At 38.4% G+C, this 26207-nt stretch overlaps 2 protein-coding genes across 2 annotated transcripts in view; one reads left to right on the top strand and one right to left on the bottom strand.

The window, feature by feature from the left end:
- Positions 1–8236: 8236 nt before the first annotated feature.
- The window catches only part of LOC125766046 (uncharacterized), a 96223-nt gene continuing 78252 nt past the window's right edge, over positions 8237–26207 (bottom strand). The window contains exons 3-6 of the mRNA XM_049431626.1: positions 13821–14003; positions 13622–13759; positions 9051–12429; positions 8237–8245 (exon numbers count right to left, since the gene is read on the bottom strand). Of these exons, the coding sequence (XP_049287583.1) occupies positions 8237–8245; positions 9051–12429; positions 13622–13752 (3519 nt within the window). The 5' untranslated portion in view covers positions 13753–13759; positions 13821–14003. The remainder of the gene's footprint in view (positions 8246–9050; positions 12430–13621; positions 13760–13820; positions 14004–26207) is intronic.
- On the top strand, positions 15642–24645 carry LOC125760456 (uncharacterized protein K02A2.6-like). The gene is made up of 2 exons (XM_049420599.1): positions 15642–19782; positions 24549–24645. The coding sequence occupies exon 1, from the start codon at positions 15834–15836 to the stop codon at positions 19734–19736; it is 3903 nt and encodes a 1300-aa protein (XP_049276556.1). The 5' UTR covers positions 15642–15833; the 3' UTR covers positions 19737–19782; positions 24549–24645.

Genomic DNA, 26207 nt, shown 5'->3' with positions numbered 1-26207 from the left:
AATGGTTGCCGACTTCGACCAACTGCATTGTGCAGTTTTCTCGTCTGACTTCCAGCCGTGTCGCAGCAATCATCCACCCGCTTCGGTGAGAACGATAGCAGCTGGGGCCGATGTCCAGCGAGCAATGCAAATTAAAAATCAATACCGGCTGTGTAAATGAAGTCCATTGTTTCGCAGGATTTCGGACCGGATATGTAGCGCGCAAACACGCAGCTACAACGCATCGTTGAAGCGCATAAACCACGCTTCCGGAGGGGGAGAAAGGGGGGGGGGGTTTAGGCTATGTTTATCTATCCAAATTGAGCTTTTCATATCATGAACAGGGCAACAGATCCTGCCAGTCCTGCGGCGAAACGGGGCGAAACCATTGTTGCAAAGCAAATTGTAGGATGGGAGAAAGGTTAAGAGAGTTGGGTTTAAATTTTCCTTTTTTCCATGTGAATGTGTACAGCGGATTGCATACCTTGCAGGCGTTTGGCAGATTAGGTGGGCTTGTTATTCCAGCGCTATAATAAAACCGTGAACTGAGCTGCAATAACAGTGTCTTTCTCATTTGTTGGCGTTATTACAAAGCCGTGCAGAGGGCAGAGAGGTAGATTAGGGTGGTGATTAATAATTGATTAATTTTTCAACTACTTTGCGGTAAAGTTACTAATATGATTTCCCATTATTTATATTTGGAAAAGGATCGAATGCAAATAAAAAAGTTAATGAAATATTTAAATCTCAATTAAAATCATTCTGATTAATGTTACTGTATCAATTATGATTTTGTCTCTCAAAGAATCATACAAATTTGAATTTACCTTTAAAATTATACTCCTTTTGTGGGTTTGCTACGGCTTTATATTTGCTCACTAGTTATAAAAATTGTTTTTCCCGTTTTTTTCAGTTACTTTTTTTTATTCATAAAGAACGGCCTGGCCGTATTGCTGTTTTTTTCAGTTACTGTTGATAATAGATTGCCTTGTTTGATAAAATTGTAGACATTGAAGTACTTTTCCATAATGTAGTCTTATAACTAAAAGCATTGAACGCTATTTACAGCAACTTAAAATAAAACTAACTTAGGCTCAACTTAGCTAACTTATAATTACAGAAATATGTATATACAATAATGACGAGAAGAGAGCTCGGAGTTGGAATGGGTGACAGATGTTATTGGGAGATCGATATAATTCCGTTCCCTTCCAGTAATAAGTGTTATTTTTGTTAATTTGTGTAACTCTCTGGTACAATATTAGAAAGGAAGAATTAAAAGTCATTTTGAAGACCAAATTATGAGATTTTGGGATATGGAGCACATCAATTTTTGAAAATGTATGGACTGTATCCACTTATGTCCATTTTTTTTATTTTATGTAATCAATATTCGGTTTGCTCGTGTCATTCCATAACGCGGCTAATTTTTCATTTTTCTTTAGCCTATATGTCAATGTATTAGTTTCAGAGTATGGCTATAAAATTAGTTTGAAAGTTTAAATGTTTTGTTTTCTATTAATTTTATTGCTTATTAAACTATCAGGGACATTTCAAAAGCAACAAAAATATGTTTATAAAATGTGTTCATCCTGCCAACATTCTTGAACATACTTTCTAATCATTCTTTCATATGTTGTATTCCAGCAAAATAGATACGGATGTTACAATTCAACGGTTCAATTTTGTTTAGCAATTTTATCGATTCACGCAAGTTGAATTTAAATGATGTCGTTACATTTTCTCGATTCCCCTGCACGGGAACACAAAACATATCCTATGCGGCACACGCATATGACCTCAAACTCGCCAGAATGGTTCGACGGATGTCCCTAAGCCGTGATCAAAATTCTCCCAGAATGCTATACAAAATCTATTAAAATGATAATTGACAGCATGCAACCTTTGTGCATCGATTCGCATCCAGTGAACGGGACGGAAGCGAAACTAGATAACGACCTCACGAAGGATTCGCCTGAATCGTTTGAGTATAAATATCCCGAAGACGGTCGCGTTCACCAGCACCAGGACTGTTTGAAGTAGTTTTCCTTCCTTGGTAGCGTTAACATCGCATCAACATCGCCTCCAACCGAGACGACAGGTGAAAATTGAATGAGACCGACAGAAAAGGGTGTACACGGAAAATGGCACTCGCGTCATCGCCTCCCATCCATAAACCTTACCACTCGCATTTGAATGTGTCCCTTCGGGGTTTCGGCACCATTTTCATCGGGTTCCCATCGAGATCGATCAAGGTGAAGTGAACAAGCAATGACCACCGGAACCGGTGGTACGGATCGGGGGTTCGATCCCGACCGTCTAGGAAATAAAAAGCAATGGCTTCCGTCAAGGCGGAAGGTCACTCAACTGTTTGCAGACTGTCACACAGTCGAAGGATGAAGCGGGTGGAGTGTAAACAGCAGCCGCACGGGTACAAGGGAAGCGAAACATTCAACGCCCGAAATGGTGGCATGGTTGGGTTCTGGAGCATAAAATCTCTTTGTCTACCTTGAAATGAAAAACGCATTTGCGCTTGACTGAACCATAAGGCCAACGTCATGTTAAGGTACATTCGGTAGAATGGGGATGGTGCAGCTCAAAATGGTTCTGTTTTCAGTCACAAACAATCCAGCGTACGAGTGATGAGGAGCTCTTTTTTTTACCTTAACAGCTTCTAAATACAAATACCTATATGGGTGTTTCTATGGGTTTAGGTACGAAATAAAATATCTCACTCCAGCTCATTCAAAGCTGTGCAATATTTTAATTACATTTTACTTATGGATAAACAGCAATAAATAGCAACATTACAAAAACACACAGGACAAGTTGCATTTTGCAATTGAGTGCATAATTTGCCCTATTCCTTCAACTACAAATTACAATAGTTTAATTTGTCTAATTGAGGAAAATTGTTCCGAAATAACAGATAATCAATTGTTACCAAAAATCATAACAAAATACAATATTTAGTTTTATCTGTTTGCTTTACACTTTGTTTAATGTTAAACCATTTCAAAGTAGCTTGCAACAAACCAACTATTGGTTAAAAGTTCATAAACTTCCAGTTCTTCTCAATTCTGGAGCGAATAAACAACCAAAGCGAAGAACAACGTACCTCAAACAAAAAGCGCTTTTCTTTTCGGTGCAAACATCTAATTGAATCCATTGCATTTACTTTCAAGAAGCTCTTGGTGAAAATATGCTTTGGTGCTTAAGCTTTGTAGCTCTTCCAGTGCACATACATTGGCGTAATCGTCTGGAAAATAAAGCTTCTCTTCAGTCTTCCTAAGTTTCCATCCGAGGGCGCACGAGGCAGAAAGTGTTCAGTGTTTTAATTACAAAGTAGTTCTTAGTTTTAAGATTGTTTTTTTTTTGTTACAAATTCGCTTCACTATTGCCATTTTCCCTTACCCAAGCGTGTTTCATAGCTGTTGGTTTACCTACAAGCGAGAAGTTTCGGGCGCTGGTTCTGTTGGAATGGCGAAAGCATTTTCAAACGATCCTCGTACAGGAAAATGATACAAGAAAAATAAAACAGTAAGAGCTACAATGTTGTTTTATCGTTGTTTTTCCCATCACTTGCACCATACGAAAGGCGGAATGTTTGTGTATCTAACGTTGCAGCACATTGTTGCAATTCGGTACATTGATGGCCGGGGTTTTGAAACAAGGGCTTCAGGTTGCGGTACATTAATGATACAATGTGACAAATTTGTTTCACTTCTACGGCTCCTACCGCACAGTTTTTTGTCTTCTGATGTGAATGCAGCCATTACAAGGATTCGAATGGAAAAGTGATTTCAGTTCGAAACGAGGATGGTTCTGTTGGATGCAAATTTTGATGGCCTAATCCCCACCAATGCACAGGCAGTTTGGAACAAACGGTCGAAATCTGTATTGGCATGGTATGATATTGTGATATGGCAACAATATATCTCGTTCTTAAGAAGGCTCTATTAAAACATATTTTTGATAAATAATTAATCTTTTTGTGTTCTATTTTATGAGCTCGTAGCCAGGTAGTGCAACGCATACTACTCATAAATATATTTTTTTGAATTAATACTACTCTCTCCCTTTAATTTAAATTACCTTGTATTTAAGATTATGTTGGACAATACTTCAATCACAGAACAATTTACTAAGTCAAATCAAACCACAAAGATAGACATGTCCAAAATGATAATGTTTGATAGCTCAACTTATAAAAGAATAAATAAAAAAAAAAATCTTGCCAAACTGTGCTACGTAGCTAAGTTACAGTAGAAGGTATAAAAATATTTCTCGTTGAAAATTTCTTGGTTTTATCTGCTATTTTGGGTTTTGTAAAAATATGATTTTGAATTCTGCTCTGTTTTCATCAACCTCTGTGCAATAGAGTGACAGAGACAAATATGCACAAACTGATAAGAAGAGAAATTCAACTTAAATACCGCGTGTAATCCACAACTACCCTCACTTTGATTGATTTCCTTTGGCGAAATTGGCAAAAAAAAATCGAAAAAGTTTATTTAAAGTTAATTTTTACAAGAAAAGATAATTTTGTTCGATAATCTGATGCTTTGCCTTTAGCCGATGAGTTTGATAGCTTGAACATCCACAATTGACCATACGAAAATAATGTGTTTAAAACATGTCTTTCAACTCATTTTTATTACGATTTTGTTCCCCGAGCCTGTAGTGATTTATGAGGGTTTCTGCAGTATTGGAAAAAGTCTATTTTTCAGAGCCATAAATGTGAGTTCTGGTTCTATAGTGTTTCCATTTTAGACGACAGGCATAGGTGCGACTTTGCTAACACCGACTATGATGGGATCACCATTTTTGTGTTTTTTCACACTAACGCCAGGGTATGTTAAACACAAAGATTATTTTACATAATAAATCTATTTTTCCATGTGAATGGCCATGGCCATTACAACGCAAATCGTCGTTTGCTTTCTTTCGTGTTTCAATTCAACAGAGTTTATTTCATAACCGTTCACGATTGTGTGTTGTGCATGAATTTCTGTTCGAATTTTTGATCGCTCTTTTCGATCTTTCTTTTCGTTGGGAACCTAAAAAAATAGTAAAGCTGGGGGGTAAAGGTCGTCGGTCATATTTTAAAGTTTTATCAGATTAGATTCCGGATTGGCGTGATATTTTCGAATAATACTTACTTCAAACATCTGTATGAACCATCATATGGCACCATATTGAATAAAAATTAAAAAAACGATGAAAATGCACAATAATTACTCAAAAACAATATTGTTTTGTATTGTTATAATAAACAAAACGCATTTTGTTTATTTCAAGTTTTATTTATATTCTTCATACATTTCCAAGTTTAACTGTTATACGGTACAAACTTATTCTTTGATTCTCAATTGAATTACTTATTCTCCTGCAATCCATTCACTTTCAACTCACTTTCTTGTGTGCCTTTTGTTTCCTTGACCTCCTGTTGTGTATGTATTTTATTTGTGTAACGCTACCTTGCAAGTTTATTATACATAAATTGTTGTTTGATCATAAATACATTGGGCGTAATTCATTAATTATAACTTGTTGTGGGATCTTAGAATATAATTGATGCTAAATCCGTAGTATATTTCAAAATGTACCGTAATTTAAAGTAGTTGTGAAATAAAAGGTCACTTTAAGTTTCACAATATATGACTGGAAAATAATAGTTACACATAAAAATAGCAGATCAGACAATGGGTATTTTATTGAAGAGATAGGAATAAAATGAATGCCACGTCTCATTAGCCATTGCACCTACAAGGGAACTTTGACATAAAATACTTTTTATAAACTCAAAAATTGCTTCTCCTCCAAATTTTAATATTTGTTGCTGCAGTAAATCCAAAATAGCATTTTCTTTTTCTGAATTAGAAAGGTTGCCGAATTTGGCTTCAATTAACGCTTCTGCTACTATAAAACGTATCTTTTCAATTGCGAAACCAAAAATATTTTTACCCTTTTTGTCAAAAGTATCGAAACAATCTAAATCGGATCGTTGTTGAAGGTATACAAGTATATTGGCCGAGTATTTATCATCGCATTTTTCCAAAAGTTGTTGAAATACATCCAAATAATTCATGATGTTGTTTGGAACAAACCCAATCTCAAATAAGCTGTGCAACATATACACGCACCGTCGGTTGATGATCTTAAAAAACAAATTCATGCCTACTTGATCTGCATCGTTGCATCTGCCAACGAGGTCTTGTTTTAATAGATATTTAAATACCGTTATGCATTTTTCGTGATTGTGGCTACTCCAATTACCTAATTGTCCGATAAAATTTCCAATTAATTTGACGGCAACTTTGATATTCGTCTTTTGCAGTATGTAACTTGCCATTTTTATGTGGCCGTAATGTATCGCTAAATACAACATGCTTTCTGCATTGCTTTCTAGTCGAAAATAACCGCTTATGTCACAGCAATCATCTTTAAATGGAATCTCTATTCCAAACGTTTCATTCTCGCCTTGTTCGTTAATATCGTCGATAATATTTTCATCCTCAATGTATTCAATTCCCTTTTCCTTACAGAACTGATGGAAAAATTGTTTAAACACTTCCAGTTGATTATTTTCAATTGCACTTTGAATACATTGTAACAGTTTTCCTTGGTCAATAATTATGCGAGAGAGATGAGGATGATATTTAACAATACAATTGGTAATTCCATAAGAGTTTTGCTGTAATGATGTCATTAACAATCGTTCGGCATTATCATCCAAACCCAGCTTCTGTGGACCTGATTTTGTAATTAACTGACGAAACATAGAAACACTACGTCCAGATACAACTTTTTCCAACACGGAGAACGAATTTAACTCTGCATGTGGAGCATAAATATCAAGTTTCTTCTCTTCTATTAGAATCTTTGCCACACGTTCGCTTAGTTCTTCTGCTAAATCCATTCGATACAAACGTTCAACAAAAGTGTCTGTGTAATTACAAGCCATCTCAAGTAATACATTCATAGAATTGGAACGCACCTGTTTTAACAAAATGTCCATATTAGGTTTTACACCACTGTAAAAGAGCAACTTTATAACATACCACTCTCCCAGAACAAATGCATAATCTAAAGCTGTCCATCCACAAAGCTGATCAGTTTTATTATTTTCTTTACAAATTATCCTTTTTATTATAGAATTTGGAAAATCATCTAAATATTGTACAAAATGCAATGGTAAGCGGCCAACCATGTCCGGGACAGTAACTGCAGAAGGATTATTGAGCAGAATGTCTTTAACCTGTGTACGAGATCTGTTCACCAGTGCCAAGTGTAAATCACAGCCATCGCTTTCTCGAAGTATAAGTCGGTCAAAAAATTCGCGGGTTTTCTTTAAAGAATTCGACCATATTGTTTGTGAGTGAAAAATGTTCTTTCTGTCTCGTTCTGTTTCATCTTTAAATCGTTCTATGTTTTCGAACAACCAACAAGCAGTGAAATACTCTGCAAATGTTCGATGCTGGAATTGAGGCACTCCATTTTGTACCCCAAGGACGATTCCCGTTTTTTCATCGCCTTGGTTCACTTCTTCCATTATCTCGTTAGCACGCTTCCGTTCGTTCTCGGACAATAGTTGTTCTAGATCGTTTTTATCGAAAAGAACGCACATGGCCAACAGAAAGTGCTGTTCCTTTATTTCTTTTTTAAATCGTTCTTCGTATTTGTTGGTTACAGCCGTTGAACCAGCACAAACGTTCTTGGCTTTTTTATGTGTGATTAAAATTTTAAACTCTTTTTCAATAATATTTTCAACCAGGTCGAATTCATTCTGCATCTTCTGGTGAACGCAGGAAAAGATCGAATGCCACGTCTCATTAGCCATTTCACCTTTAACTGAACTTTCAAAAAGAAGACTTTTTATAAACGTAGAAATTTCTTCTTCTCCAAATTTTAATATTTGTTGCTGCAGTAAATCCAAAATAGCAATTTCTTTTTCTGAATTAGAAAGGTTGCCGAATTTGGCTTCAATTAGCGCTTGTGCTTCTATAAAACGATTCTTTTTAATTGCGAAATCAAAAATACTTCTACCCGTTGGGTCAAAGGTATCGAAACAATCTAAATCGGATCGTTGTTGAAGGTATACAAGTATATTGGCCGAATTAAGAAAATGTGAATCAAGCAAAAGCTGTTGAAATACATTCGAATGATTCATGATGTTGTTTGGAACAAACCCAATCTCAAATAAGCAACATATACACGCACCGTCGGTTGATGATCTTAAAAAACAAATTCATGCCTACTTGATCTGCATTGTTGTCAACGAGGGCTTTTTTCAAGAGAAATTTAAATACCGGTATGCATTTTTCGTGATTAAATCCTCTGGTTTTTCGTGATTTTTCGATAAAATTTCCAATTAATTCGACGGTAACTTTGATATTCGGCTTTTGCAGTATGTAACTAACCATTTTTACGTGGCCGTAATGTATTGCTAAGTACAACATGCTTTCTGCATTGCTTTCTAGTTGAAAAAATTTGTATTCGAAACAGCAATCACCTTTAAATGGAATCTCTATTCCAAGCGTTTCATTCCCGCCTGGTTCGTTAATATCGTCGATAATATTTTCATCCTCAATGCATTCGATTCCCTCTTCCACACATAACTCATGGAAAAACTGTTTAAACACTTCCAGTTGATTATTTGCAATTGCACTTTGAATACATTGTAACAGTTTTTCTTGGTCAATAATTATGCTAAAGAGATGAGGATGATATTCAATAATGCAATTGGTAATTCCATACAATTGTTTCTGTAATGATGTCATTAGCAATCGTTTGGCATTATCATCCAAACCCAGCTTCTGTTGACCTGATTTTGTAATTAACTGACGAAACATAGAAACACTGCCTCCAGATACAACTTTTTCCAACACCGAAAACAAATTTAACTCTGCCCGTGGAGCATAAATATCAAATTTCTTCTCTTCTATTAGAATCTTTGCTACACGTTCGCTTAGTTCTTCTGCTAAATCCATTCGATTCAACAATACAACAAAAGTGTTCGTATACTTACAAGCCATCTCAAGTAATACATTTATAGGATTGGAACACACCTGTTTTAACAAATTGTCCATATTAGGTTTTACACCACTTTTAAAGAGCTCATGTATAACGCTCTTCTTGTTCTGAACAAATGCATAATCTAAAGCTGTCCATCCACAAAGCTGATCAGTGTTATTATTTTCTTTATAAATAATCCTTTTCATTATAGAATCGGAAAAAAAATAATTCAAATATTCTGCAAAATGCAATGGTAAGCGGCCAACCATGTCCGGGACAGTAACTGCAGAAAGATTATTGTCCAGAATGTCTTCAACCTGTTCTTCGGATCTGTTCACCAGTGCCAAGTGTAAATCACAGCCATCGCTTTCTCGAAGTATAAGTCGGTCCAAAAATTCGCGGGTTTTCCTTAAAGAATTCGACCAAATCGTTTGTGAGTGAAAAATGCTCTTATCTTTAAATCGTTCTCTGTTTTCAAACAACCAGCAAGCAGTGAAATACTCTGCAAATGTTCGATGCAGGAATTGAGGCACTCCATTTTGTACCCCAAGGACGATTCCTGTTTTTTCATCGCCTTGGTTCACTTCCTCCATTATCTCGTTAGCACGCTTCCGTTCCTTCTCGGACAATAGTTGTGTTAGATCGTTTTTATCGAAAAGAACGTACAAGGCCAACAAAATGTGCTGTTTCTTTATTTCTTTTTTGTTTCCATCTACGATTTTCTTGGCTGCAGGCACGTTAGCAGCAGAATCGGTCGCACCTTTTTTAGCTGTGAATAAATTGTTCATCTTTCTGCCGACGAACTCTTCAACCAGATAAAGTATGTCAAACTTTGTTTCGTCCAACATTTCATACGATATTGTGTGTGTAAATTCATACACACGCTTCTTTATTTCGGGCAATAAGATACACTTGGCCATGTACAGCAACAATGGAATTCTTATCATATCTTTCAAAACACGGTCGAACATATGACTTAGCTCCCTGACTATATCAATTTGATGATCCTTTTCGTAAAGCTCGTAACCATCTAATTTGTTCTTAAGAAATTTGTGAATGGAAATCATTATATCATCCTCTGAAAATGGTTTTAACCCATACATTCGACATTGTTCGAAGGTTGTCTTCAATTCCTCCTCGAAGCCGTAAGGCCGACTAGAAAAGAATAACGATCTGATTCCTTCAAGATGAGAGAATCGAGCGAAACACTTTAGTACCACACCATTGTACCATGGCGCGGTTTCATCGAACGCATCAAGGATAATAACAATCTTTTGAAGGTTAAACTTCTCCTGGAACAAGCGCAATTCGATTAGTTTTTCCATGGAGAGCATGTTAGTCTTCGATTCATCCAATACTATTTTACCGCTTGAAACTGTCAGCAGATTTGCACAATGATCGGCCTCTTCTCTTATAGTATCAGTCTTTTTAATGTCGCGATTGTTGATACTCGGTACGAACAGCGCTAAATGTATGTATCGATACAATAACCTCACAATTCCTGTATCGTCTAGGTTTTCTACGTTATTATCTATCAGCCGTTTGAAATCAGTCGAAAACTCCATCGCGATAAACTTGATAATGTATAGAGATGGATCGAAAGTTGACAAACAATAGGCTAACGAGGTAAAGTAGGTGCTTTTACCGAATCCTGCATCGTTCAGGAAAATAAACACCTTGCCTCTGTCAGTGTCTTGAAAATCTGGTGGAATACATTCTTCGTCGTTCGCGGCTAAAGCTGCCGCTACCTCCTCTGATGAAACCTCATTCATCCCCCATTCCGAAGTCAAATCCGACCCCGACTGCTCATAAGGAACAATATGGCGAGGAACGTACCAGTGTTTAATACTTTTATAATTCATCTCATTTAAATTATGGTCTATTATCTTTCTCAATTGGTCACAAGGATTCAATACATTTAGTAAAAAGGATAAATTGTCGCTTTTTTCCACAATGCTGCTCAATGCCGTTGTTGAACCAAAAATCGGTCGTTCAGCTTGCGTGTAAAAATGTTTCGAAGCTTTATCTGAGAGATCATTCACAACAATTCTATCAGGAATATCTTCATTTTGTATACTTCCAGCAATATTTCCTATAACAACGATCTTTTGACGATATTTTCCTAAGAATTCCTTCATCTCTTCAAAGAATATACCATCATGCTTCCCTAGTATCGTTACCACTTTGATAGTAGGATGATTTACATCTCTAAGATACAACAGCAAAACCTTGAGGACATCATTCATATCTTGCTGTTTTGCATACTTTGTGCTATCAATGAATATTGTTTCATATTTTAATAGCGATAGCGCTTGAAGTAAAATGCGAGAGCTAACTGTCAAATCAAGCGTGCTGTTAAACTCATAAATTCCAGAACCCGAATCCTTTGAAAATTGAAACAACTTTAATTTTTCCAAACTTTCCGGCTTTACTTCAATATTACAATGTTTTTCGAGTACTGCCTCCAGATGCTGTTCTGACAAACGCTTCAAGTCGCTGATGTTTTGGTTGAGATGATTTTCCAAAAACCATTTTTGCAAACGTTCAAGGTCTACGCCATAACGTGGTTTGATGTAAATGCTATTATTCAGTAAACCCACCAAGCTATCAATTATTATTTCATCTTTATCACACCACTCTGGCAACAGGTTCATAGCTTGTAGACGTAGTTGTTCTTGATTTTTGGAGTTACATATAAGCAGAAATTTACTAAAGAACTCGTCTTTTTTCTCATAAAATTCCGAATCTGTGTTAAGTTCCTGTTTATACACTTTTTTTAATTGTTCGTTCAGATCGGGTATTTCACCGTGCAATTTATAACATGTTGCTCCTATAGCTTCACAAAATTGTAAACTATCATCTTCTTCCGGACCGATTTCCGTAAAATAGAATTGGACGTTATTATGAAGATCAGCATTAGTACATATGGCATACCGTGTTATACATTCATCATTTCGGGTATTGGATTCACCTTTTGTTAGTTTCTGATTAATCTTAAGATATGACAAAAAGTACATGGGAATCGAAAATTCACCACTAGTGGCGCATAGATCATTTTTTTTAATAAAAACGTTACTGCTTGTTGTTTTTCCAGCATTTAGTTTGTGCTTCGCTTGTATGCAGAAAGTGAAAAGTCCTTTTGGTGATGAGAAATAAAACAGGATGTCGTCGAATTTTCCTGCTTCTGCTACTTCCACTGCAACTATAAAGTCGTTCTTTTGTTTGTTCGTTTTGATCGTTTTTGTTTCATGTCGATAATTAGTTGATTTTTTAAATTGGTGAAGAATAATCGTAATGGCCAAATATGTGTTATACAATTCGCCATGTATAGTAGATTTCGGTTTCGATACCTCTATGACGGATAAGAGATGTTGTTTCTTTAAAGATATATTCTTGTCGACGGGTTCATGATGTTCCGTGGCTGTAATGCTTCTAAATCAACGAAATAATAAGAAGAATAGAGAAAAGCGGAAAGATACGAATAAATGTACTGTTCTCAGATGGTCTTCCTGTGATGGAGTGACGAAAAAAACAAACGAATCCGGATACAGAACGATCCAAATGCAGCATTTTGCCACACATGCAATTTGTTCACACTTTCAGTTCGTAAAATCTGCTTTTTTAATATGGTCGTCTGCTTTTGAAAATAGTTGAAAAAAGTTGCAGTCGAATAAAGTCTTAAATGGAATAATTTATAAATCATTTTCCATAGTTTTATGCACGCCTTTAACCATTTCTTCTTCAAGACGAAAATAGGTCTACGCAAAATAGTTTGACGATCACTTATTGCGGTATTGGAAAACACAATTCATGCAAAGTAACCAATTGAGTATCAAAAACTATAACCTTACATAGTGCAGAAGTAAATCGTCAATCGTAAAAGCAGAGGATTTTTACGAAAATCCATTAAAAGCGGTACTCATTTAGAGGCGGTTAACTGTATTACAATATGTTAACACACATTAAAAAAATAGTTATACATTCTTCTTCTATTTATGAGGCTCTACAATCTCAAGGGAGGTCTTGGCGTAACATTGTTAGCTTTCCTTGACTATATTTGCCAGTAGCAGGATAGTCAGTCCTGTGTACGGGTGTTTGGCCTGGATGGGATTAGCTACTATTTCCACCCCCGTGGCTCATGATATTAGTAAAATTTTAAAGTGTGAGAAGTACAAATAAAGTCCACTCTCATTCGTCCGTCCGGAACGTCCCGCGTATCAAGGACTGACTATCCAGCTACGTGGAAAAAAAGTCTCGTAAGCCAGAAATGGCCGGCATGACCTCAGAGGTTGTTACACCAAGAAGAAGACTCGGCAACATCATCAAGATCGAAGCATCATCATCGACGCATCAGCAAGATCGACGCATCGGATGCACCCGCGATTATCTTAATAAAAAAGCAATTTTAAACAACGCGAATGAACACCTCCTCTTCGTAACTCGTATATGACACACGCAACTGTGAATACAGCCTTCTGGAACTGTACACAATTTGATAAAAATGGGCCTCATGGTTTGTCGAGCTGAACATCCCTGATGAAATTTGAGTTCAAGTCGAACCTTCGTCAGAATAAAAATAATAAACTTTGAGAAAGCGTAATCTTTTTAAAAATATTATCTATACCTTTTCAACTGGATTCTTTCGTTGTCCGGTACAGGATTTGCGTTGGATGTATGCGGCATGGGTTGATCGTTTGTTCGCGGTGCTTTTGGTGCTTGTGAAGGGGTAATGTCGCTGTTGGGTCTTTTGCTCATTTTAATTCTGGAATGACAAAACATTGAATTATTAAAAGGTAAATAAAGCATTTATCGATTATGAGTACCGTTTGAAGGTGTATTGCAAGTCTGGTTGGTTTATCTTCCGTACTTCCTTTGATATCTTCTTCTATCTATATGTACATATAAAATTCTGGTGTCGTGGTGTTTTTGTGCAAATTCTTCCGAAACGGCTGCACCGATTTGAGAATGAGAATAGGTTTTAAGTTCTTTTCGTTTCACTGGGTGACCTGTGGCCAATGTTATGCGTTTTTTTCTGCTTCTTATTTGCGTCTTTTGGCAGCTGCTACTAACTGCTATCAAGTGCTATTCGATTTTGGTAACACGATTAATGCTGAACACTGCTGAAACGAAAAAGATGTAACGAACAAATCAATCAAAACACACATGACGTTTTATTTGTGCAATTTTATTCAACTAGTGAATCGACCCGGTTACAGTGCTGCGCAACAGATCTGCGTAATGCTCAAACACCGAGGTTCACATGGATTAGAAAATATTTTTTCAATCATACAGAAACCTTTTCTAATGTTATTCAATATGGTCTTACGGTTGCATCGCGACTACCCGTGATCATTGCGACTTGTTATCAGTATGGATTCGTCTGGGTTCTAACCTCAAATACGCTCATCAAAGGCAGGAATATCCATTACGCCTTGTATATTCCAAGTAGCACTTATTCATCTATGAAACCTCAAGCGAAGCAGTTTGAATACTTGATTAGTGTTGTGTCAAAGTTTGACGATACTACGTGTGTTGCTTACGGTGCAATCCGGTCTTACAGGCAAATCTTCGATACGGGCTACTGTAATATTAAATTTAGTTTTTCTACTAATACTTATCGGACTTCGAATGTATACTTCACTTTTACTTTACTTACACCGTAAAGTTTCTTTCTTTAACGTTGGAGTCATCGAGGCCTTACCTTGGGTAGGGGGACTCTCGATGCTCTTGAAATAACAAGACGAAGAATTGCTCTGGAAGCTCAGTTGTGCATCTGATCATTGACAACTGTCATCTCACGATCAGATCACTGAGGACTGACCGCGTTCTAACAGTTTTGGTTTATTTTATACTCTGAGTTGTGTAGGTGTACATGGTTTTAACATAAGGGCTTATGTATCGAATGTTTCTATTTCTATGATTCTATTTTCTTGTAATGATTATTAATGCATTTCTGTAATTTTCGGTTGATACGCATTAGCGCATAAATCAAGCGTCGAGTGGGTCTTACGCAGGAGGGCTAATGAATGGAAACTAAAGTAACCTTTTCAAGTGCAACCAACAGCGTGAAAAAGGATTGTATATGCAACGCAATGAGCGATCTTCGATTATGTCACCTTCAGGTACTTGAAAGGGTTAAAACAGATACGTTTAGAAAAGGCGTAAAAACCCTGGCCATGTGTTTTATGTTATGCGTCAGAATGAGAATAGGAGAAAATAGGAAAGGACCAACGCGATTTTGCTAACCGATTCTATACTTTGAATTTTTTAATTTATTTGAGATTTCCCATATGTTAGATTTTTAATGTTTAGCAGATATGCTACACTACATAAAGTCGCATGCATTAAAATATGAATCATAGAACATGAGAACTTGCTCCAAACATCAGGCGTATTTCATCTGCTATGACGAAAAAAATTGACCGCAAGCACTTGAAATCTGAATTGAGAATAGTTCGTTCTTCTTGCGGATTTCAAAGTTGGTCAAGGTCAATGTCAACCTGGCAATCGTGGTTTGGAGTTACTTATTTTCAACCATCTAAAATTTCCAATTTACTATCCTTTTGAGCAACGGACGTCAGAATTGCGCACAAGAATTCTACTACATTCGTCAAAATAGGGAAAATTCAAACAAGGAAAATTCTGATGCAAGTTGTAGTGTCGTAAGTGTAGGTTAGCGTATAAGCGTATAGTGTAAGCGTTAGATGTAAGTATATGTATGTATGTATTAGACTAAGAATAAAGAGTCAGTCGATAAATAGCACTCGAACGAGCAACACCTAACTCCATAATAGTTGGCGACGAGGAAAAAGCAAACGAAAAGTCAAATATTAGTCATGTCGTTAATCGGAGAAATTGAACCATTTGTCATGGGCGAAAGCATCAGGGAGTACTTGGAACGTATTGATATTTTTTTCCAAGTTAACGAGGTGGAAGATTCAAAGAAAACAGTGATGTTGTTAACGTTGGGAGGAGCATCGCTGTATAGCCTCATATCAAAGATGGTGTTGCCTGAACAGCCAAAGACGCTAAACTACGAGAAGCTGTGCATTAAGCTGCAAGAGCAATTGGAACAGAAAGTCAACGTAGTGGCGGAACGGTTCAACTTTAGAAACTGTCTACAAAAAGATAGTTCTGTTGCGGAGTACATCGTGGAACTGAAATCGCTCGCACAATCGTGTAAATTCACGTGCTGTCTAAAGGAAAGCTTGCGAGATCAATTAGTAGTTGGTGTCCGAGATGAAGGACTAAGGAAACGTCTTCTTCGAGAGTCCGAGTTAACATTCGAGAGTGCAGAAAATATCGCCAGAACATGGGAAGCTGCGGATGAACAAAACGAAACATTTACATCGAAAGAGAAACCGAGGGAAATGGCGGTGATTAAGTGTGCGCCAAAACGAAGCGTCGGTCCAAAAGTGCACTACCACCGTGGGAACAGTACACCTTTACATCAACAGAGCTACACGCATAAGCAGGAGAGCAAGCAGCAGCAGCAGCAGCAGCAGCAGCAGCAGCAGCAGCAGCAGCAGTGTTACAGATGTGGAAGATCGCATAATCCACAGACATGTCCTGCGCGTATGTGGCAGTGTTTCAACTGTAAGAAGTATGGTCATGTGTCGTCGTGTTGCCGAAGTACGAACGTGCATAGTTTGCGAGCGGAACCGAAGGATGTGTCGCTAACACGCATATTAGAAGAGAATACGATCAGTAATCCAGAAGTGTGCGTTTTAAATATCAACGGTGTAGACATTGCGTTTGAGATAGACTGTGGTGCGTGTAATACGGTAATACCGGAGAGTGTGTATCGGAAAGAGTTTGCTAATGTCGAATTAGAACAAACACATTTGCGTTTTATTACGGCATCGGGTCAACGTCTGACACCGTTAGGAAAAATATGCGTAAACGTAGCGATAAAAAGTAAGACGGTCCGTCTAGAAGTCAACGTAATTAAAACAGAAAATAACGGTAATCCTTTACTAGGTCGTGATGCGTTGGATATATTATTTCCGGATTGGCGAAAAGGTTTTAAATTAAATCAAATCGAAGCGGACAAATGGCTTGGAGACATGAAAAAAATGTTTCCGAATCTAACAAACGGAAATAACAAGGAAACGATAGAAGGGTTTGAAGCCAGTTTAGTGTTAAAACCTAATTTTACCCCAATTTTCCATAAAGCGTATTCAGTGCCGTTCGCATTAATAGAAAAAGTTGAAGCCAACCTAGATAAATTAGTGAATGACGGTATACTAGTACCAATACGTACATCAGCGTGGGCGAGCCCTATAGTGGTTGTAGGAAAAAGTGATGGCTCAGTACGTATCTGTTTGGATGGAAAAGCTACGATAAATAAATATCTTACGGTAGAACATTACCCATTACCGAGGATTGATGATATTTTGGCGAAAATTGCAAATTGGACAGTTTTTTGCAAAATAGACCTAACAGGAGCGTACTTGCAAGTAAAGTTATCAGAAAATTCGCAAAATATTTGTACTATAAATACGCATAAAGGGCTATACAAGTACACTAGAATGCCATTTGGAGTACAGTCTGCGCCTGCAATATTTCAAACAATAGTAGATCAAATATTGTTAAAGACTAAAGGCATTGCGTATATGGACGACATACTCGTTGGCGGAGAAAATGAAAAACAATGCATGGAGAATGTATGCGAAGTTTTAAAAAGGCTGGAATTGCATAAAGTAAAGATAAACGAAAAGAAGTCGGAATTTTTTAAAACAGAAATAGAGTACCTAGGCTACAAAATATCAAAGAACGGAATAACACCAAATGAGTCAAAAGTAAAAGCGATTATTGAAGCACCGGTACCATCAGATGTGATGCAATTACAAGCGTATCTAGGCATGATAAATTATTACAGCAGGTTTTTGCCAAATCTAGCAACAATATTGAGTCCGATGTATGAACTTCTACGCAAAGACAAAAAATATGTATGGTCAAAGGAATGTCAGGAATCATTCGAAAAAGCGAAATCAATGTTAGTAGATAACAACGTTTTAGTACCATTTGATCCTAAAAAACCTGTTATTTTAGCAGTAGATGCAAGTCCTTACGGTTTAGGTGCAGTTTTGTCTCATGAAATTGGAGGGGTAGAAAAACCTATATATTTTGCTTCAACAACTCTTTCTCAAGCACAGAGAAATTACGCACAGGTTCATAAGGAAGCATTAGCCGTTGTTTTCGGTGTCCAAAAGTTTCATAAATACATTTACGGAATCAAATTCAAACTGGTAACAGATAACTCAGGCGTCAAAGAAATATTCAAACCGTCAAGAACAACTTCGTCTATAGCAGTAGCTAGGCTGAGCCGATGGGCATTGTTATTAGCCAATTATGAATATGTGATAGAGCATAGGCCAGGGAAATGTATGGGTCACGTGGATGGGTTAAGTAGATTACCTTTGGCAGAAATTTTAGAGATAGATGAGGAGTTCACACAATTAAATGCGATTTCGTCTTCCTCAATTATCGATATTGAGTTGGTCAAACAATTCCAAAAGTCAGATAGTATTTTGCAAAAAGTCTACAAAAATGTTAAGTATGGATGGTCGAACAATGTGAAATGGGAGTTGAAAGATTATGCTAAAGTTAGTAACAGTTTAGCAATAGAAGATGGAGTATTATTTTTTAACGATCGAGTAGTAATACCAGATAAGCTGAAAGATAAAATAGTCAGTCTATTCCATGAAAACCATGATGGTTTGGTAAGAATGAAAATGTCAGCTAGGAAACTCGTGTGGTGGAAAAATATGGATAGAGATTTTGAGCAGTATATAAAAGCATGTCAAGTCTGTCAGTGTAGACAAATCGTACCAAAAGAAATAGTCGCAACCAAATGGTTGCAATGTACGCGTCCGTTTCAAAGAGTGCATATAGATTTTTTCTTTTTTGAAAATAGTACGTTATTTATAATAGTCGATAGTTTTTCCAAGTTCATGGAAGTAAAAATTATGAAAAGTACTAAGGCAGAAAATGTTATAGAGATGCTAGAAATATTTTTTGCATATTTTGGGTTACCAGAGGAAATCGTGTCAGATAATGGTCCTCCATTTAGTTCAGAAAAGTTTTTGTCGTTCTTAAGAGCAAAAGGTATAAAAGTGAGTAAGTCCCCGCCGTACCACCCACAGTCAAACGGGTTGGCCGAGAGAGCGGTTAGGACAGTAAAAGATAGTCTAAAAAAGTATTTGTTGGATACAAGATTAAAACCATTAAGTCTACAAAGGAAGCTGAATCACTTTCTAATCAGTTATAGAAATAGTCCATGTACTGTAACTAAAGTCACGCCGTCGGAGAGAGTATTTTGCTACGTACCACACACATTAATAACAAAAGTAAATCCTATAAAAGGACACGAAAGACAAATCTTAACTAAGGTAGAATCAAGAAGGCAAGTTCCAATGATAACAAATCATGATCAGTATGAAGAAGAGGAAGAAGTGTATTACAAAAATCACTTTAAGGAACATATGAGATGGATTCCAGCAATAGTCAAAAAGAAAATAAGTGGTCTAAGATACTTAATAAGTCTGAATGGAGTAATACGCATGGTGCATAAAAACCAAATAAGGAAAAAGGATAGTAGGATGAGTAAGAATGTAATTGTAGTACCAACAAATGTAAATATTTCACATAAAAGGAAAAGGAGTGAATCAAGTCCTCCACCGTTAAGACGATCGAAAAGACTGGAAGGACAACCAAGATTAAAGTATCCTAGATAGAAAGTAAACTTCGTTTAAGGGGGAGAATGTAGTGTCGTAAGTGTAGGTTTATTGTTTATTTGTTTATTGTGATATATAAGAGATTGGCCAGACATGGCCTTATCACTTTCTTAAAAATAAAACCTTATTTACTACACATAAATGAAACGCGAATGTAAAAAGTGACGCCACGAACACGAATTAGCCTAGTTGAAATTAATAGGTTGATGCCAGTCAAAAAACGCGTAACGCAAATTAAAACTAAGGGCCATTGCTGTCATAGGGTCATTCTCGCTATATGCACGTCTTCTAAGGTCAGTTCTAAGCGGTCTGTAGTTACGGAACATTCTAGGAGGGACATTTATATTTACTCTAGACAATAGATCGGGTGCATCTAACTCACCGATAATTAGTTTGGCCATAAAGGTGCACTGGGCGTTATCACGTCTCCTAGCAAGTGTATCCAGTCCAAATAACAAACAACGAGTATGGTACGAGGGACGAGAAGTTACATTACGCCACGGAGTGAAATGAAGGACAATACGAGTGAATCTTTTCTGCACTGATTCAATTCTGTTTGTCCAAACACTAGACGAAGGACACCAGACCACCGAACTGAACTCGAGCCCTGAACGAACAAAGGATTTATACAAGGTTAGTAGACAGTGGGGGTCACTAAACTCTCTAGACTGACGACGAATAAATCCTAGCATTTTGTTAGCTTTGTCAATAATATCACAGAAGTGTTGATGAAAATCTAATTTGCGGTCCAGCGTGACTCCTAAATCCCTAACAGTGTCGTACCGCGACAGTTGGGTTCCACAGATTTTGTAGTTAAATACTATAGGACTAACAGTTCTAAAGAATGACGTTGACATACATTTATCGACAGATATTTCTAGGCCATTACATTTGCACCAGTCGGAAAAAACAGCTACTGAACGTTGAAGACAGAGACAGTCGTAAACACACCGCACAGGACGAAACAGCCTAACGTCATCAGCGTACAGCAAACATTCAGCCTCTGTGATAGCCAGTGTGACGTCGTTAATGTAGAGTGAGAACAGCAAAGGCCCCAGATTGCTGCCCTGGGGAACACCGGAAGAGCTCTCGAATTTGTATGAAGACGCGTTGTCAATCTGCACGTGGTAAATACGTCCTTTGAGGTAGGAACTGAACCAATTTACCAGAGGTGCAGAGAATCCGAGTCGGGCAAGCTTAGCAAGCAACAAGCGGTGATTCACGCGATCAAAAGCAGCCTTTAAGTCTGTATATACAGCGTCCATCTGAGCTCCAGAAGAGAATGCTGCATGGCAGTTAGTGACGAATTCAACCAGGTTAGTTGTAACACTGCGATGAGGGAAGAATCCGTGTTGGCGCGTTGAGATATAAGGACGGCAGTGATGTATCAGCGAGTTTTGTATCACAATCTCGAAGACCTTGGCACCAGGGGGCAAGGTAGTAATACCGCGGTAGTTTGCTGCACGGCTCTTATCGCCTTTTTTGTACACAGGAAACATCACCGAAGATTTCCAGGCGGTAGGAACAGTACACTGCGCCAGGGAAAGTTGGAAGATGCGCGCCAAGGGTTCAGCTAAATGCTCGCGGCAGTTGTAGAGAATGGCTGTAGGGATACCATCGGGCCCAGGGTTGTAAGAAATTTTCACTTGCTGCAGAGCACGTAGTACAGTGTCTTTAGAGACAATAATGTCCCGTGAGTGGATATCGACGACGTCACGAGGTACGATATTCAAAGCTGCGTCTAGTGAGAAGCTTCCAGGATCCACGGTAAAACAATCCTTGAAACGTTCAGCAAATAGATTGCACATGCCTTCCTTGTTACTTGTAGACACATTATTGTGGGTGAGGACAGCGGGAAGTGAGTTATTACCACGTTTAGATTTAACGTATTTCCAGAATCGTTTAGGGTTTCTGGAGAGCGATGATTGAACCCGATGAAGGAAACGAGAATGTAGCATCCTGTTGTAGCGTCTGTAGACGTTATGCGCAGCGATGAATCTCAGCCTTGATTGTTGGGTGCCTTGTCTGCGATAGAAACGGTAGCATGACGATTTGTTTCGTTTTAAGCGGTGTAAATGAGCATCAGACCAAGGCGGACTACGACGTGGTTTAGTTAGAGGGCAACTGGTATATAAATGCCCCAGGAGTGTATTATTGAATAGTTGCAGTGCCGTGTCAATATCTGGATTGCCCTCAAGGAATGACCAGTCGGTAGATTGCAACAAGTCAGTCAGAAGCACGTAGTTAGTTCGACTGTAATTGAGTGTGCCGGAGACAAAAGGTGCTGTATTAGAATACCGAGACCGCTCTCCTATTCCCGCTCCAGAAATATGCAGTTCTAAAGGTGGGTGATGAACATCAACGGCAACAACGGGAAAGGGTGATATCACCGGTGGGGCACAAGAGCACAGGATCTCATCACACACGAATATTAGATCTAGGATGTTATTCGAGTTATTAGGAATGTGATTGATCTGAGACAATCCGTTACTATAGATGCAGTCCAGCAAAAGGCGACAGGTTTCCGTGACACGTGATTGCTCGAAATCAACTTGAAGTGCTGGAGCATTAGAGCGATCAAGAATCCAAGACAAAAATGAGAAGTTGAAGTCCCCGAATAAGAGGCAAGCTTCATTTGAATCACAGGCAACATCATCTATAGATGAGCAAAGGGTACGTATAACGGTAGCGTTGTTTGCCTGATCCGGAGGGATGTATACTGCACCAGTGACAAACGTTCGCTTGTCACCGTAAATTTTTACCCAGAGTTGTTCTACAGTATCCGATGTTGGGCATAGTCGTGAGTGTAGTTGAGATGCTACGGCGATGAGAACTCCACCACCCATTGCTTTTTTACTATTACTGCTGCTGCGGTCAGTTCTGTAGACAGTGTAATTATCTGGGAATAATTCCGGAGAATCGACTGTTGAGTCCAACCACGTTTCAGTGAGGATAATAACATCGTAGTGGGTTGTAGAGACGTAGTTAAATACTGTATTGGATTTAGATTTTAATCCTCTAACATTTTGATACAAAAACAACAAATCGTCAGTGTTGTAAGAGAAGGCAACCCCTGCAGAGCCGTTAGAGCCGTTCGCTGGTATGAGTGTCGAGTCAGTATTGCGGTAGTTACGCACGTGATGTTCTGCTGGATTGACGTTAGAGCTGTTCGCTGGTGTAAGTGTCGAATCAATATTGCGGTAGTTACGCACGTGTTGTTCTGTTTCGATGTCAGGATCATTTTGGTGATCGCGTGTGGTGTTGTCAAAGTATCCAGCAGTATAGTCATTATCACAGGTAAGAATACAAGCATCGTCGTTTCTTGCTGAAGGAATAAGCGTCAAGTGAGTGATTTCGTTGTCTATCGGAATTGGATTTCGATCTGCGTAAGTGTCCTTGAATTCATGTGCCGTGTCCCGTTGATTTGCATGCATGAGTGTATGCGTGACGTCGAGGAAAGTTAAGGAATTAACTTGAGCGGAGTGCGTCAACATGTGCATATAGTGTCTGTCAGTGCTGATTAACGGGTTTAGAGTGTTGGTGAGGCGCAGGGAGTGTGTGTTGAACGGATGGTTTGGTTTAACAATTGTGGTGATCGAGTTGTTCGCTCCGCAGATGTGGTCGATTGGTTTGTGGGTAAACCCATTGGAAGTTGTAGACGAAAATTTGCACTAGCATGCATATTTCGGTGATCGATGAATTCACGCACCGAAAGCCCAAGTGGCCAAGTGTCGGCAGAGAGGGCTTTATCCCGAAGAGAAGAAGGCACTAACACCTTGAAGGATATAAATGAAAGTGTGGCCGTGTTTGTGCCCTGACGAACAAGGCTATAAGCGGTGACATCCTCGATGGAGAGCGCTTGTTTGACCATTTGTACAATTTGGTCACTAGTAGTATCCGGTGAGAGTCTGGAGATGTACAATACACATTTTTGGACTGTGGATTGAGCAGGTACTATTTTGATATTGAATGAGAATGTCATATCTTCTTTTGTGCCAGTGACTGTGGGCGGTGGACATAATTTGTGCTGATTCTCATCCTTATCGAGCCTTGTGGGCTTGTGCGTGTGATTATTGTTTTTGTTGATTGTTCCTGGGCCAAATGTAAACAATGTGCGGTTGTCACTAGCGACATCGGAAAACAAGCGTTTCGACGGGTTTAGGCGACGAATCTTCGTGGGAGGGTGACTGCTTCGTGGAGTTTTTAATTCAAGTTGGCTCATGCGTGCAAATCCAGTATGAATCTCTTTGGTTAATGGCTCGATGACGGTTTTGATGCTCTCAGCGACCGTAGTTATTGCCGTTTGGAAGCCAGATTGCATGGCTGCTTCCTTTACATACTTAGTGCGTGGGTTCATAATCACACTACTACAACCAATGCAGCTCCAATGAAGCTGCTTATGCTCTGATATGCGCGGGAGTAGATCAGCGGGAATCGAAGTGCAGCGATGATGAAATGGGGAATCACACAGGCAACAACTAGTGAAAGCCTCCGTAATTTCCAATGTGCAAGCGTTGCAAATACGTGCCATTTTAGGTAATAATGTAGCGTTGCAGAGGTAACGGTATTGTTGATAGTTGATAGAAGCGATGGCGGATAGGACGCGCGTTAAGATCAAAGAAACGAGCTTTACGCGAAAAGTTTGTTTAGCGAAGGTAACCGGGTAATATTACAATATTGCGATGGTGTTCATGGATAAAATCCTGATAACAGTACCGAAGTTTACAGTGATAAATTGCTTGAATTACAGAAAAACTACAGAGCGTTATGCGAATACAACTGTTGCGTTTCGAACAAACGTCAGAACGTTAGGTTAGCGTATAAGCGTATAGTGTAAGCGTTAGATGTAAGTATATGTATGTATGTATTAGACTAAGAATAAAGAGTCAGTCGATAAATAGCACTCGAACGAGCAACACCTAACTCCATAATACAAGTCTTAGAAAATTCCGTTTGTGGCGCACTGGGGGTGATTGATTTCCCTTTCCTTCCTTTTGTTGTGGCATACGACTTGAACAGGTCTTGACCAACCATTACTTGCTTTCCTTGACTTTATTTACCCGTAGGATTGACTGTAATCCTGCGTACGGGGGTTCGACCAGGATGTGAATTGATCCTCGGTCCTGTGGTGCGCTACCATATTCAGCAATTCCCGCAAAGTAGGCTTAAATTTGTACAACAACCAAAAACGACATCAACCTGGTGAACATGCAGGGTTCGATGATCGAACTCTCATATTGGAAAATTCAAGTTTTACAACACTGACTGGTGAAAACGGGTATGCCAACACTGCAGTAACACTGCGTTAAGCGATAGATAAAGTTAATACGTAAAATGAGTGAAAAGTTGATAGCAAGATATGTGTATGTGTGTGTAGTCCCGGTCGTACATGCGAGGCCTTACAGGACAGAAACTGGTATCAACTCCGAATCTTCAAGGAAAGCCAGAAATCCTCCTAAAGCTTTAATGTCACAAAAGAAGAAGAAGGAAAATTACTTTATTTCTAATTATAAGTTCGATCGAGAATGGTAATAATTTAAAATTTCTCAATTAATCAACGATTTTTTTCTATTTGCCATTTTAATAATGCCACATGGATCTTGACTGAACATTTTAAATGTTTGCTAGAAAACTTTTCTTGTGAAGGCAAGGCTAGGTTTTCGGGCTCGGCTGGTAACATTATAAAAAAGGAAAAAATGAATACATGAAATATCATAACGAATGTTGGGCGACCTTGAGACACTTCCAAAAGGTCCGTAACGGCTTGATGTTGAGAACGCAGATCATCCAAGACAAAGAGGCAAAATTGCAAAGAGTGCCTGCAGCATGACAGGGTTCAGGATGCCTTACGCCAGTGTCGGATCTAATAGTAGACGGAGCTGGCGGCCGCCTAGGGTCGCTTCGATCAGAGGTGGCCCGTGAACGGTAATAGTAGAGAATACACTTGTCAATACGGTGATTAACAGGAAAGGGGAACTATATTTAAAAAAATCGTCTTTATCCGCCACGGCCTTAACGTTATGGAATGTGATGAGCGACAACCTTATATGGTTACCACTCAAGGGTCTGCGAGGGGATATCATTGGTTTCGCAGTCGTATTAGTTTCACCCTGATTAAAAGAAGCACGAAGCATATGAAAACGACTACAAGAGCAAATGTCGAAAAGATCGAGCAGGTGATGACAGAAAACGTAACATCACTAGTGTATCAAAAGACTGATTTGATGGCTCCAAGATTATCTGATTGGCAAGTCTATTTAAGCTCCAAAGCAAGGTCACTCACGCAATGCAGGCTTAGCAAGGCAAGGCTTAGCGGAATGCGTACTAGTGAGCTACCCTTGCACCGTCGAAAAAGCGTACAGTCCAAAGTGTATTAATTTAGGAGGTGAATTTTTATCAAGCTGATAGGGCGCCATTGTGGTGGACATCTGTCAGATTTTGTTTACAAAACCATATGGGTTGCCTCTACCT

Source organism: Anopheles funestus, chromosome 2RL (genome assembly GCF_943734845.2).
Source record: "Anopheles funestus chromosome 2RL, idAnoFuneDA-416_04, whole genome shotgun sequence".
Classification (NCBI taxonomy): Eukaryota; Metazoa; Arthropoda; class Insecta; order Diptera; family Culicidae; genus Anopheles; species Anopheles funestus.
This window is presented reverse-complemented; position numbering and strand designations above follow the sequence as displayed.